At 38.7% G+C, this 16330-nt stretch overlaps 1 protein-coding gene across 3 annotated transcripts in view; it reads left to right on the plus strand.

Annotated features, from left to right (window-relative positions):
- LOC122329477 (piezo-type mechanosensitive ion channel component 2) overlaps positions 1 to 16330 on the plus strand; it is a 108841-nt gene that overhangs the window by 19524 nt on the left and 72987 nt on the right. For all 3 annotated transcript variants that reach the window (XM_043225722.1, XM_043225724.1, XM_043225723.1), the window contains exons 3-4: positions 6144 to 6269; positions 14284 to 14326. In XM_043225722.1, coding sequence (XP_043081657.1) covers positions 6144 to 6269; positions 14284 to 14326 — 169 coding nt within the window. The remainder of the gene's footprint in view (positions 1 to 6143; positions 6270 to 14283; positions 14327 to 16330) is intronic.

Consider the following 16330-nt stretch of genomic DNA (forward strand, 5'->3'; position numbering starts at 1 on the left):
AGGAAAAAAGTGTTTCGCTCTTGTTCTCCAGTGTTTAAATAAAACGTCATAAAAAAGAATCAATTCTTTAAACAAGTGAATCTTCTCTGAGATGATAGAAAGTGCTAGAGGTGAGGCTGAGTGGACTTGTGTTCAGTTATCTTTTGGGAAAGGTTGATGTAATGAGAACAGAGAAAGGCCGCTGATCCCAGGAGAAAGAGACGTATAAGAGCAGGACACAGAGACGATGCTCAGGACGGTTTCCTCAGGAAACACAGCTCAATGGAGAGCCTCACCTCACTTCCTCAGGAAGCAGATGATTCACGGCCAGGCGGCTTCATTTATTCACTTCTTTCTTTATTTTGTTTGGAACGCGCTCAATGCCGAGGAAGCCTTGCTGTTGGAAATGGTTCAACTTTGATCTACTTGCAATCTGACCTGTTTAAAGTTTCTGAAAGACGTCTCTTCTGCTCACCAGTGCTGCAAAAATACAACAGAAAATAATTGAATATTATTGCAATTTAAAATAGCTCTTCTCTATGTTCAAATGTCATTTATTCACTCCAGTCTTTAGTTACACTACTGTTCAAAAGACCGTGGTCAAATAGATTCAATGCATTGGAAAAACAGTCTCTCCTTTTCATCCAGGCTGCATTTATTTGATTATAAATGTAGTAAAAATCTGAAATATTATTATATTTTTAAATAGTTACTTTCTCTGTGAATGTGTATAAAAGTGCAATTTATTCCTGTGACTTTCAGCATCATTACTTCAGTCTTCAGTGTCACGTGATAAGAATGTGAACAACTCTAATTGAAATATATGAGACTTTAGACGCTTTACTCCATACATGATGTCTTAGATTTCAGTCTGCTTGTCATACAAAGCTATTGTTGTAAATTAGTATATAGTTAAAGTAATATAAATGGTAGTTCTTCATCTGTTTTGATAGACATTGACTGCCCCTGGTCATTATATGGCGCCGTTGCATGGAAGAGAGCAGCATTAACATTCTTCAAAACATCTCTTTTTGTGTTCTCCAGAAGAAAGCGAGTTTTCCGGGATTTTTCGTCTCTGTGAACGCCATCGCTCTTCGAGACGAACCGTACTGCTAATCCTAGCTAAGCGTTAAAAGCTAGTGAAAGCATCTGAACACAAAATGCAAGGCCAGGTTGCTGTTAGAACAGCTGCTTGCGATGCATTGTGGGTAATATATCACGGACTGGACTGGGTTTACCTTCTGTCTGGTGCGTTTCTGCTGTGTTTTCACGTTAGTCCCACATTTCTGCAAACTTTCCACCCGAGGCCAAACCGTAAGCTGTATTAGATTGTAGTAAAACTGGCCGGAGTATAAATAACCATAAAGCTGTGACACTGCAATATATCTAGAATATTTAAAGAAGGAAATGTTGGTGAATTAGACACGCGCTGCTAAATGAGCTCTCCTTTACACCCACACAGCTTCATTTGCTTACTTTTTCCGCTTTCTTTTTAATGCTTTTTGTAAATGCATTGAAGTCATTTATATAACGGCGTTCTGATCTAATATGGCTGTGGGAGTCTGAGCCAGTAAGAAAAGGTCAGACCAGACTTTTCCTGCGCTGCAGAGATTTGCTGGGATTTTTACAAATGAATCAGAGCTCGTGATGATTCACTTTCTTGACACGTAAACTCAGAAACCAGATGCCGAGCGAAATACTGACCAAAGAATCTGGGAACAATAAACAACTATTTAAGCATTTTGGTTTTAAAAAGTTCAAAATGTAAAATAAAGCAGCGGGTTTTAATTCAGTGATTCACGTCATGGGTGTTATTTGTCCTGTTTATCAGTAACTCAGATGTAGATTGATGGCATTTACGCCTTTCATACAAAATGTGGTGCTAATAATTAATAATTTCACAGTGTCTTGTACAGGTCATTTATTCAGAATGATCTGTTTTTTAATTATAATCTAAAAGCTTTTTTGTCTGATCTTACATTTAGGTAGAATATTTATCCTATATTTAAATAAATGTTAAATAATAATAATGTAACTTTTTATTATTTTTATTAGGGCTGTCAATTTATTAATCATTAATAATTACCTCCCCAAAAAAAAAAAAAAAAAAAAAAATATATATATATATATGAAACATAATAAACATATAGAATTTATGTGTGTATATATATGTGTGTGTGTGTGTGTGTGTGTGTGTGTGTGTGTGTGTGTGTGTGTGTGTGTGTGTGTGTGTGTGTGTAATTTTATTTTTAGCAGTCAGTATTTTTTTTGTTTGTTTTGTTTTGGTAGGCAATTAATATTTTTTTAATTGATCAAAATTAACATTAGAGATCACGTGACACTGAAGACTGGTGTAATGATGCTGAAAATTCAGCTGCGCATCAAAGATATAAATTACTGCTTAACAGATATTCACAGAGAAAACTGCTAGTTGAAATTGCAATATTTAATCAAATTTTACTGTATTTTTGGCCGTAGATTTTTCAGAAACACTACCACTCCTGAGCTTCTGTACGACAGACTAAGTGCCTATAACAGCTATCAAACTCCAGCAGGCTTAAAGTAATTGTAGTATAAGAATGAATTGATTCAAATCAATTATGTCAGTTATGAGAGGAGAGACATTCCCATAAGAGTAGCATCCGTGTGATCGAATTCTCCTCCACGTGAATCTCAGCTTCTCTATTTAAGCCCCTAAAAGCTTTTGGAGATCTGAGATTATCGACTGAGGTTCTGCCGTCGTCAGTCTGTGCTCCGCGGTCGATCGATCGAAGCTGATATCGACAGATACTCCCTTCATAATCCTTACGTTTACAAAAACAAGCCAACTCCAATATCTCCGTCCAGAGGAGCAGAGGGGATTTTTTTCATCTCCAGCTTTCAATTTGGTGAGACTGAATACGATTACAAGTACTCTCAGACGATGCGGACGAACACCGAGACTCGTCCGGTCGCCCGAAATGGATGCAATGGCTCATCGGGGAGCGGAATAATGAGAAACCGCGGGCGAACGTGCCAACAGAGCGGCCTTTAGTCCTCCGCCGCTAAATAACAAACACATCTGGTCCATATTTGCTCTTCCTGTGCCGGTTTCTCCTTTCTGCCGCGGAGGGGCTCAAACTCGCTAAAATTCCTCCCGCGCCTCATAATGGCTTCAATGCATGCTGCGACCGATCTCCGTTCGCTCGCAGTCGTCATCGGCGCATATTCCATCCACCGAATTATCGACTAATGCCTTTTAGTCTTTGACGTACCCTACAGTTGATTGGCTGCCGTTGAAGAGAACGTTTTCTAATTAGGCCGGTCGCTTGGGCGCAGAGGAGAAACGACGGCATGAGCAGACCTGTAAAACGTTTTCATAACAGTAAAGCAGTGTAAAGATCGTAAAAGCTTGGCAGGCTCGCTTGGCAGAGTTTCCTCAGGTGCTGTAGAAATTATTATCGGTAGCTGTTAATGCACCGACGGAGACAAGTGCTCCGAGAGTGAACGTTTGTGAAAACACTAGTCTGATTTATGCACGGTATTTAGATGAAACCTGATGGTTACAGATGATGAGATTAGTTTGATAGTCCACTTTCTGACTTAAAGTAACTCCGTGTCAACTAATTCAGTGTTTTCTGGAAACGGTCGTGCTCAAAAGAAGAGAAATAGAAATGTTTTGTAGCGTTTTAAACGCACTAAATTGCGATCGGTTGTGAAAGTATCTGCAGGTTATCGTATAAATCACATCGGCGTTCATGTACAAATGCCATAGAAGACTAATTCAACAAAGTCGCCTTTCTAAAAGTTTTCTGATTCTAATGAGGAAGCTTTTAGCCTCGGTTCTGCTTCCTACTGTTTTAAGAAATTGAGTTACGGTGTGCTGCGGAAACGGCCGTGCCTGAGGACCGATACGTGATACTTGATCAGAATCCGCAGGGAAGCCAACCATCCGCTCTCATTACCTCTCACACTTTGAATACGACTGTAAATGTGCTCTAGTGAATTAATGAGGTCTGTGTTTAATCAGAAGAGACTGCGTCTGACCCACTAATATTCTATTTGTAACGTTTCGGACCTCGGTTTCCGCTTCCGTCTCCGCCATTTACAGAGCCTTCAAAATCCACCACAAACACTCTTCTTAGCGTATTCACCCACGCATGCAAACCTCAGAGCAGACTGAAATTTCACCCCGCTTTCTTACAGACACTTTTATAATCCTTTAATCCGTAATATGATCTGTCCCGAATTGACAATTAAATTAAGCACTTATTGCTTTGCATATGATGTCATTTCCTCATTTGGGCCGGATGGGTTGTGGGTGTTTTTTAATATCCTAAAATTCGTGCTTGATGCTATCTGTGCTGTTCCCAGCGTCCTTTGATAGCGGACCGATGCCCATCTTTCATAAAAATGTTTAAATGCTTAAATCAAGACCCTTTACGGCTCGTGACGTACATTACCCACAGCATTGTTTCGATTTTTTTCTGAAATCGCCACGGCTCTGAACTCACACTGAGCCTCGGGATCCTAAATGATGAAGAGCCCAAACACTGCCAAAAATATCAGCGAGAGAGGAATGGACAGAGCTGTAAAACAAGGCTGGATTACGGTTCAACCCCGTGAACTTTCACCCTGACACGTGCAACGCTTGAATTCCCCGCAGCGTCACTGCTGGACTGAAACCATGAGAATATTACAAGACATTGAGTTCTTCTTCCCCTGTAACAGTCACAGAAGTCAAGAGTATTTAATGTTAAGACAGCAGACCTAAAAGTGAAAGTTTGTCAAATAGTCCTCATCCTCAGGTCATTCAGGATGCAGAGGAGTTTGTTTCTTCACCAGATCTGCATCAGTGTCTCAGTAATGGAGGTGAATGGGTGCCGTCAGAATGAGAGTCTGATAAAAACATCACAATAATCCACAGAACTCCAGTCCATCAGTGAACATCTGGAGAAGACCGAAGATCAAACTAATACAGCGTTAGACACTTTTAGGAAATTCAAAGAAATCTGCTTTCTCTGTCATGGTTGCCTCAGACGTATCGTTCAGATTTTAATACTCTGGTTTTCTGAAGGAAAGGTTTAACTTCAGATTAATGTTGTGTTTCCAGTCTTTATGTATCAAAATTATTGGTACCCTTTTTAGATATGACCAAAGAAGCCTGTGAAAATAAATCTGCACTGTTAATAATTTTGATATTTTTTGGACTAATACACATTGGCCACAAATAGCACCCTTAAAATAGCAAAAAATAGCAAATTTAACCAACCTCAGTAAAAAATGTGTGCTTATGTGCACTAAAAGTGGCACTAAAACACAGGTTCAAGACGTGAACCCTGGCACAATTATATTACATTGATACAGGTACGTATTGCTGTGTTTTTATTACGTTGCTTCAGTGACATATTGCTGTGGTTCAGAATTGAAATATCCAGGGACCGTCGCTAAAAGTTAATGCTCTATCTCCAAATACAACCCTAAACCATTTATCCATGAAAATGTATTTTCATGTATTATCTTTGGTGTTCTTAGAAAAAATTATATACCAATGGGAATATAGATCTTCTCGTAATCATTTTTACTATCATTTCCATTGGTATTAGAGAAACGCTCATTCTGACGGCACCCATTCACTGCAGAACACCCATCGCTGAGATAAATAGTTTCTTGCCCAGCGTCTGCAGTGTTTCTCTCCAGAAGTTATGACTAATAAAAATGTCTTTGTATATGTTTAAACTAAATGTAGTCCTCGATCACAGGTTTTTATCAGAATAAGAATCAGATTGAGCTTTATTATCAGGTATGTTTACACAAATTCGACCCATTTGTTTTCGTGAGCGAAGTGGGACAAAACAGAGATAGTAAAAGAATAAAAATAGGGAATAACGTTATAAAAAAATGACAACTGCATGATCCGTTATATTAAAATGTACAGGTATGTTATGTGCAACATTATTGCCGTCGTCTCCATTAAGTTTGTTGTTCTGTCTTTATGTTTCTGTTTATTCGGTGAAACAAGAAGACAATCCAGCGTTAGTTCCAGACACATGCATGTGTGCTGACTCATGAACCAAAGTACTGCATGCATCAAACTTTATTTTAGGCACGGATATGTTGCAGGTTTTATGCACGATGTTTGTTAACGTAATTGAAAGTTTGCATGAATTCTTTCCGTTCCACAGGTCACACGGGGCGCTTGCTGAAGTCCCTGTGCTTCACCAGCATGACGTTCCTGCTGCTGCACATCATCTACCAAATCACAATCAACAGCCTGTTAGCAGGAGACAACATCCAGCCCAACTTCAACTGTGAGTACTGCCTGCATCATCTAAAACCAGACCCACGAGCTCGGGTGCTAGAGAAACCGGTTAGATTTGGTTAATTGATGTAACCAGATAAAAGCAAAGAACCGAATGCTTGTGCGCTTGTAGTGTACACACTGTTGGTCGGTTAATGGAGGAGAAGGACGCTCCAGCTCTGCAGGAATCAACAAAAACTTGTGATTTGGTCAGATTTTTGTACGTGATTTCTCTGTTCAGACCAATGCATAAAAATGGCAGACGGGCTGAATGAAAATGCAGTGCAGTTTAGTGTACCTTTTTGGTATCAAGTTAAAGTAAAAGAAATGATTGCCTTAGCTATTAGTTAAAAGAAGTGTGTGTGAGGACAGAAGTGTGTGTGTGAGGACAGAAGTGTGTGTGAGGATAGACTAGTTTGATTTGTATAAATGGAGGTGCCATGAGGTCAAACGCACGGCTGGATCATGTTTCCTCACACAGAACCAGACCTGCACACAACCAGAGCGTAAAAACCACAACATCTGCCTTCAAGATGGAGATAAACTTATTATGAAGAGTGAAGGAGCCAGACATGACAGAAGAGCTCTCGAACAGGACAGGCGCTGCTCTTTCTTGTGTTTCTGCAATCACCTCTTGATTTGCTAGCGTTTCTTTAAATGCTCTTTCTAACGCTTGAGCTTAAGCTGTCCGAGCAATCTGCCGACTGAAGATACACCCTTCACTTTCAGATAGAGAGAATCCATGAGTGAAACATATTGGGCTTCATTCTTACGTCTTATTCTTGTTCAGAGGTTTGGGCTTTCTGAAACGTTTTCACCTCGTCTGCTCGCAAAGGTTGCATTTATTTGATCAAAAATACGGCACTGTTTTTAACAAGAATTTCAACTTTTTTGTCTCACAGTTCATGCTTGTATATCTTGTAATTCTTCACTCATGTCCTGCGATTCTGCATTTATTTGTTTATACCTCACAGTTCTTTGCTTACGTTTCACAATTCAGCCTTTGTGTCCCACAATTGTGCATATTACTAATTCGGCTTATAATTCAGTTATATCTTCGAATTTCAACATTTACCATTTGTTTGTCTGACGATTATTTGCACTTTTTCCTCACAACGCCAGGCTTCAGAGGAAAATTCTAAATTGTGAAGAATTCTAAAAAGGTTCTACATGAATGCAAAAAAATGCGTATGATTTAGATGAATGTAATGGCTTTTTTATGAGCGCGCGCACATGCTAATAGAAGCCGCCTCTCAGGACTCACACGAGCCAAAAACAACAGCGGAGCCTCGCACGTCTCTGACTGCATTAGTGTTTGACTCCGAACACACGCTTACGCCATGCATTACACAAACCTGCGCCGGCTCTCATAGGCCTCCCAAAAGAGTCTGATATGCAGCTTTTATCAGACACGGAGAGCGATGACTAAGCGTTCGAGAAATGAAAACCTGACCTTGGCTTTTGTAGAAGGAGGGTGAGAACTGGCATGCTTGTCTTTAGATGTTTGTAAGTGCTATAAATGTGTGTTTTTGCTTTGTTTTTTGGCCGGTCATGAGCGCTGGGCCTCTGTGGAAGAAACTTGAGACATACACTCGCTTTTCATACGTTCTGTAGATCATTTCCATCTCACTGTAGGTGTACTATCTGATTCAGCTGTTATGCTTTAATGCACGTTTGAAATATTTGTAATTATGTCTGATAGTTTCTGGTTAAATGCAGTTATTTTAGTCACGCAAACTGAAGGATTCATATTTCCTCTCAGTGTTGTTTTCTGTACCTTTCTGATATTAATAAATTAAGTGCATTGAATGTAGTTTATGTAAATGTGGTGCTGATCAAGCATGTCATTTGGTGGTTAATGGCCTTAGCAACAGGGTTACTGTAAATAAAAATCATAAAAAGTTGAATAGCATCAAAATAGTCCAACTAAAACCGAAATAGCAACTAAACAGACATTTTTTAAAAACTAACTAAAAACTACAAAAGCATACAAAAAAATGTACTTAAGCTTTAACAAAAAATGAAAGCAAAACAGAAAATATATCAATAAAAAACTGAAAATATTCCTAAAAATATCATGAGCCGCATGTGGCAAACTCTACTGACATTAAAAATCATTACATCTGAAACTAATCATACAGATATGTGTTTAACTGATGCTTTTATCCAAAGCCATATTCGTAGTTTTAGATCGAATTGCCACAGATTTTGGCATTATATTTCATCTGTTTATGAATACGACCACAAAACTGTTTCATATCAAGCAGATATTAAGTCAGACTTATACTCGTTGCAAGAGTTACAGAAAATGCACATGAGAAGAGCATTACAGTAATATTTCATAACAGCCCTGTAATGAGAACCAGCTACTAGTCAGACTTTCATTCAGTCATTTTATTTTTTTTATCGTTGCACGATGGCTTCTGATATCAAGCATCGTCTTTACTGCCATTATTATAAACAAACCTATCCATATTTGTTGTATTTCAAAGAGCCATTTTGGCAAACAATCATTCTTCTCTCTATATTTCTTGTGCTCCTCATGATTTAAGGTAATCTTTCTACATGATTGTCTGTTTGTTTGATGTCCCTTTTGGCAAAGTAGTTGGCTTTAAGGTAGACTTTAAGCTTTATTGAAAGGAGTTGAACAAAAATATAACATAAAACAGTGTTTCTTCTAGGTTTTGGGCTCTTGAAAAAGTCTACTTAATTAGAATAATGAAAATGTGTGTGTGTGTGTGTGTGAGTGTGTGTGTGTGTGAGTGTGTGTGTGTGTGTGTGTGTGTGTGTGTGTGTGTGTGTGTGTGTGTGTGTGTGTGTGTGTGTGTGTGTGTGTGTGTGTGTGTGTGTGTGTGTGTGTGTGTGTGTGTGTGTGTGTGTGTGTGTGTGTGTGTGTGTGTGTGTGTGTGTGTGTGTGTGTGTGTGTGTGTGTGTGTGTGTGTGTGTGTGTGTGTGTGTGTGTGTGTGTGTGTGTGTGTGTGTGTGTGTGTGTGAGTGTGTAACCAGTAACCGGCTGGACGTCTGTGTTTCTCAGAGGCTTCGATCATGAGCTTTGTTCCTCCCGCTGATGTGTGGCAGTTTGATCTTAGTTTCAGTGTCTAAAAAATGATTTCGCGAAAGTGCTCTGGCTTTTTTGGATGGTGTTTTATGTGTGTTTGCTCTGGTGAAGACTGGAGAGTCTTCTTCTCTCGGCTGGATGTGGATCCTTCAGCTCGCCGGCACACTCTTTGTTTCTTCTGCCCTTCCTAATGTTCCTGCTCCTTTTCTGATGGATCGTTTTTTCTTGACGCTTTGACTTTGTGATGTGATTCACAGCAAAAGCCTCGAAATCCAAACAGCGCAGACCTTTTACCTTTTACATGACACGCTACTGATTATAATTCAAACGTTGACGTACGACGTCTATACTTGACAGGAAAACAAGAAGCGCTCCTGTTTTTATCCGATCAGTCAGCATCCGTCAGCTTTCCTCTGTCTTTATAGAGGCGGGCCGAGGTCGAGCGTGAACCATACCCTTCAGACACACATTGTTTAGTGACGCCTGACCTGAGATCAGCTCTTCCTCCGTCTGCCCGCTCCACCCGAGCTCTCTAACGGCTAAGATCTGACCGGGAAACAGCAGCAGCTGCCGGAGAACAAACGTGTTCCTGTCAGAGAGGAAACGGCAGCGCTTCTGGAAACACCTGGCCTTCATTCTGTGTGCATCGGACGCAAAACACAAACAGTTTATACCATTCAGCTGCAATCGGTCGAACTTCCAGAACGCTGGAAAACCACCGAGCGCTTTCCGTTTCTTCAATCTTGCGTGCATTTCTGCCAAAAGTGACCAAAGAGTACTTGGGATCTCTTTAAATCGGATAAAACATTTACGTTTAATTGCACTGATTGCAAAAAAACAACAAGAAAGTGCCAAATGCTTTCTTTTTTCATTTTCATTTTTTATTTATTTATAGTTTAGCAAATAGATTACTGTCGACTTCTAATATTCTAGATAGAACAGTTCTTATATAAAGCATATATTCAAAAGCTGTCACTTTTTTTTTGTACCTAAATGGTCCATTTTGGTTCATTAAAGATGCATATTAGTACAAAAGTACACCTTTTGAAAATGTACGGCCCTAGTCACAGCTAAAGACATTTCTTCTAAATCTTCACTAAAAAAACGCCACGGAATGACTATTAGGCAAAATACAATGCTTATATTCACTTTTAGACAACAAAATACCGATCTTTTATCACCATAAGGGTTAAGAAATCGATAATCGAAGAGTTAATATGCATAAACAGATAACTCATTTTCAAATGTTACATTTTTATTTAATTTTTTTGGATGCACCATCAAACTGCAGGTGAAAAAACACAGCTAACGAACGCAATGAAACAAAAAATACATTTTATAATATCTTGACCAATCCCCATTTTGACCAATCTGACAAATAAATAAATAAAAGAAAATAAACACGCTAAAGCAAGCGGTGATCGGTAAGCACGAGGTGTTGTATGTGGAGTCTGACAGACGCAGACAGACCTGACTGAAGGAGCGTTCCTCCGTTTATCGTTATAATACGTGTTTACGCTGCATTTCTGTGCGATGTGGTAAACCCGGCCGCTGCCAAACATGACATCCCTGCGCTAATAAATGCGAGGCAGTAAAAGGGCTCTGGAGCGGAGAAGCAAGCGCCTTGATAACGTGTTGATGTCTCAGTTTCGCTCACAATAGCTCTGTTTGTTAGCGTTTTCCGTGTCTCTAGTACGCTCGACCCAATCAAACGCTTCTCTAATTCTCATTATTGACATGAAAGCGGTTACACAATCGCACGGGCTTCGTTTCAGCCTCCCGCCGAGTGAATTAATAAAGCATTGTTCGTGTTTGTGTGAGCTCCGGCGCTGCCAGGCTTTTCATCTGTCAGCGTGCGCTGGTCGATCTCCAGCAGTAAGAACAAACGCTCTGTTTGGCGTAATATTTGCGTGGCAGATAAAGATCGGCTTCCTCAGGACGCGGATCTCCCCGCTCTCTAAAAATACAACACTTTGTCCTACATGTTTCTGAGCGCAGCGTCCAACAAAAGCTCGGTGTGACGACACTCGCTTTCCTCCAGGTCACGGACAACCGCTTCACCTCAAAAAAACTAATTCTAAAAAATAATTTCTAAAACATTTTTACACAATGCCTCGCGCAAGTGTTTTTATTTTAACCTTCATCACACAGAGGCGTGTTTTCTGTTCTGTGGTGGAAATTACTTTAAAAATAAAAACAGCAGCAAGAATAATAGTAGAACAGAAAAGAAAGACGAATGGTTTGTGAAGCTCTGGGCGACATCGTGAAAAAGGACAAAACATCTGATCTCTCCAGATCCGCGTGGCTCCTTGATCGGTTTCAGTCTTCTAAGACGTCTCGTGACATCATCAGACGGCCTCGTCCCGAAGGCCTCGAGACGCACCTGAGACCGTAGAGGCGAGGTGTTTGAGGAGTTATGATGACTCCGAGACCTTTTCCAGATACAGCACTGGATGTCAACAAGGAAACTTTCTGAGCTTTGATCTTAAACTCTACACATATTTGTGAGCGTCTCTATAAGAAAAAACCCAAACATCTGGTGTCTGTTAGTAATTGGGCTCAACGAAAGTATTTGGATGCTCACCAGATAAAAGAAAGTGATGGCCTGCTTGAATACACTTATTATCTATCTGGGCTTTCTTCTACGGCTGGTTTAGATTCAGGTATTTTAGAGTATGTCATGTCAGGTGTAAACCTACAAGCTCTTTTTTCAGCATTATGAATTTAATGCTCATGCATATAAGGATTATCGTTCTGGAAACATTTTTTGTCCTTTCGGGGTTGCTTAATAAACATTTCAGTATACAATTTGACATTTAATTTCACTTTTTGTTCTTTTAAGTGCGTGCATGTTCTTACTTGTGCTCAGACATTTTTTTTGCGCCGACAAACAATCGCAGTTATTTGCATCCAAAATAAACCTTTTTCTTTACATAATTTGTTTGTAGTGTTTATTTATTATGTATATATTAAAACACACACACATACAGTAGATATTTTGAAAGTAATTGCATGAAAATGCATGAATATATTTATATATTAATTAATAATAATATATATATATATATATATATATATATATATATATATATATATATATATATATATATATATGCATAATAAATATACATAATATGCACAAATACATGATATAAAGAAAAACATTTGTGTTGGATGCAATTAATTGCGATAAATTGTGTTTCTTTGATGAATAGAAAGAACATAAGGACAGCATTTAATAATAAAATAAATAACACTTAAGATGTCTGTAAGTGACAGTTGTAATTAGTTTAATGCGTCCTTGTAGAATAAAGCCTTAAAAACAATTACAAAATTTCTTAGTTGCTCTGCAGTGAATGGGTGCTGTCAGAATGAGAGTCCAAACAGCTGATAAAAGCATTACAAAAATCCACTAGCAATCCGCTTTTCTGGTGATAAAGTGCTGAAAATCAGTGAAAAGGTGTTCTGGTCTGAATCAGGGGGGGTCAAGCAGTGTTTGCAAGCCGAAACATGTTGATTTTAAAAACACGATGCTTTTATCAGCCGTTTGTCCTCATCCTGACGGCACCCATTCACTGCATTTCTCAGATAGCCTGAGGGTGATCACGGTGAACCTTGAGTGATGTCACGTGATGTTTTAGAGTAACAGGGAGATATTTTATTCTTCTGGTGTTTCCAGTTTGCCAGTGAGATTCAGTCGCCGAGCGGTCCGCAGCCTGATTACATCAGTAGTAATTTGTCAGATGCTGGCGCTCGCTGGCGTGTCTGAGGATGAACTGAAAGGCGTGTGTTTCTCTTGGCAGGGACTCAGTCAGAACTCTGCGCTCTGAATACCTGGAAGCGTCCCTGTAAACACTGATTCAGTACTCTATGAATCACATGGTGTTTTGTTTGCGTTTTCTGCCTGACAAAAAAACCCCAAGTGCAATAAATGCTGCCAAATGTTTTTTTGGTAGGGGCTCGTGAAACAACAACTCTGTCTGCTCAGCTCTGAAATCAAGGGAAGGACTGAATCACAGCAAATCAGTGCCGTTTCACATGCGTTTCGTTAATAAGTCTTTAGCTATTAACCGAAGTGACTGGGTGAATTACAGTACAATACACTTTAATTAAAGACGTTATTTGTTACATCTACAGCTATTTTGGTGTTTAGAAGTTGGGGTTTGGTGAGATTTATTTGTGTTTTTAAAAAGAAGAATCGTTTGCTCACCAAGGCTGCATTTACTTGATCAAATATACAATAAAAACACATACAGTCAAATATTAAACTAGCAAATGGAGGTTTCACAAAGCTTTGAATAAAAGGGGGCTGTTAATTGTGTATTTAAGAAAAAAAAAAATTATCCAACGAAAGGTTAGGTTTTTGTCATTTTTATTAACAATGCAGGTTAATTTTCACAGCCTTCTGTGTTCATATTTACCAAGGGTGCCAATATTTTTGTCCCTGGTATATGTATGTGTATATATGGGGAAAAAAACGTATCTATTTAAGCTGTATTTTCAGCCTCATTACTCCAGTGTTCAGTGTCTGATTAATAATAATTTCTGATTATTATCAGTGTCGAAAACAGTTGTGCCGCACGATATTTTTGATACATTTAATTTTTCCGTTCAAAAAAAAGTTCAGAGGAATAGCATTTATTAGAAAAAAATAAACACCTCAAAAAACCTTACTCCTCAAAAATATGTTGAAACGGTTTTTGAAATATGATTTAACTGCTTTTTTTTCTTTTTTTATAGTTATTTGTCCAAATATGTTCATATCGTACGTTTTAGCGAGCAGCCAGAACGTTTGAAACGGGTGAAATAATTTATTCCATTTTTCAGACCGGTGTTTCTGAATGACGGCAGCAAGCCTTTCCACACATCAGCCTGACGTTCAGAGACGTTTGAGGATCTCTGCTCTTTTGATCTTGACTGAGGAGTCCGTGTGCTGTTCTGAACACCTTCCTGTGCTGTTTTTCAGGCTCTTCGTGGGAGAGATCAATACGACAGCTGGGCTTTGAGAGGTAAGAGACGTTCTTCTTCAGAAACTCTAGATCGCTTTGCAGAGTTGTGTTCTTTGGCCTGGACCGGCGTCAGACGGATGGTCCATCAGAATCGGCAAGAAACTGAATATTGAATAACACAATAATGTATCTGAAAGTAATATAGACGATAAAACATGATCAGGGCAGGTCCATCTGTTCTCCCTCACATATTATATGACAGAACAATGAAAGATATTGGGTAATATTTTTCATAGAACGAGAAAAACAGTATCTTGGTATTGTCTTCCAACCACAGTATTTGTTGAAATATGAAGCAGTTTATTAACTAAAATGACAAAATAGACTGATTAACTAGTTAGTTTAGTTTAGGTTAGTTCAGTTAGTTCAAACTCTTGTAAAAAAGAAGTACACTTTAGCATACTTTTAAAAAGAGTATTTCTTATGAAAATAATATACGTCAAAGTAATATGATTGTGTGCACACTCGATATAATGTGTTTGGAGACTAAATTGCATGTGTGTATGTAATGTATTATAGTTTTATTGTATTTATATTTTACATTTTAAAGCACTCTTTAAACCCCCTCAAGCAGGACTTAAATACATATTTATATGTAATTTCATAATTGGTTAAAGAACTGCTGAATGTGCTGGCAAGCATTTATTGTCGACTAAAATGTAATTTCATGTAATTTTTTATTGAAACTTCGCTGTAAAAAAAAAAAAAGTCGCTCTGCTGCCCAAAAATATTAAGTTAACTCAACTAAAAATGTCAGGCAGCGGGGTAACAAGTTATTTCAAGTTGAAACAACCTTTATATATAATGTTAAGTATGTCATATTTAAATGTTTGTAGTTACATGTTTGTAATGAAGCTGCAATTTATTACATTTAAAATATGTGAACTTTAAAGCAATGTCAAGTGCTCCTTCAGTCCAAGGGTTCATTGACTGGAAATGAGTATAAACTGTCACTTGGTGGTCTTTCATCAACCTTTTTTTAGAACTGTTTGATATTATATAATGTTCAAGTTCAAAGTCAAAATGGTTTCTTAAATGAATAACTGAATTAAAGATGCAATCTCTTTGGACTCATGGACTAGTTGGCTCCAGGTAAAATTCAGCTCGCGTGATTGGTTTAGTCATTAGACATTGTGGGTGGCATCCCTCTTTTCTGTTTCATCTTTCTAATCGTGTGTGTTAGTGTTGTTTGTGAGCGTCCGGTGTCTGAGGGACGCTCGGTCACTCTGGGGCTCCAAGTAAAGCAGTGGGCGTCTGGGAAGCAGGTGATGCATTTTTTAGGAGCCGGCAATGTTGTCTAAGATCATGCTTGAGACAAATCAAGAAGAAAAACATGCAAAAAGAATGTAAAAAGTAAGAAATAATATCAAATTGTCTATATAGGGTAAAAAAAATGCTAGGTTGGTCCAACTAACATATATATATATATATGGACTGTTTATCATTGTTAGCTGTGTTTTCATTTCATTTCACTGGTAATGTTTTCGCATATTAAGTGATTGCACAGATGATGGCCGAAAAAACACACAAACATTCCTGTGCGCGTGCTAATGTGTGGTAACCTGGCAGGCTGTTGAATATTTAGCTAGATTTACAAACAGCGGGTCCCACAATTACAGCATTATTGATTTAGAGTTTGAGGCCAGCATTTGCGTTTCATCGGTCCAGTTGGCAGAAACGTTTTGGAGAAGAGCATCTGAACGCTGAGTCTGCTCACAACAGCTGGAAGCTGTTAAAACAGGCATGTTAGTCGTGATCTGTGTGATGTTAGTGACAGACAGCTGTAATTTACCTGACTGTAGAGGAAAAGCAGTGTCTGGAAGTCTAGCACAAACCATATGTGCTGTGGGCCACATTACATAACAATGCCTTATGCAGCTGCTGTGACGACATGATTGAGTGTACGGCTCTACCGCAACAATGCAAATGCAGCAACCACTCAAAAAAACAGGAAAGAAATCACTCAGAAGACATTAACGAATGCATAGCAACACCCTGGTAACC

The sequence above is a fragment of the Puntigrus tetrazona genome, chromosome 24 (assembly GCF_018831695.1).
Source record: "Puntigrus tetrazona isolate hp1 chromosome 24, ASM1883169v1, whole genome shotgun sequence".
Classification (NCBI taxonomy): Eukaryota; Metazoa; Chordata; class Actinopteri; order Cypriniformes; family Cyprinidae; genus Puntigrus; species Puntigrus tetrazona.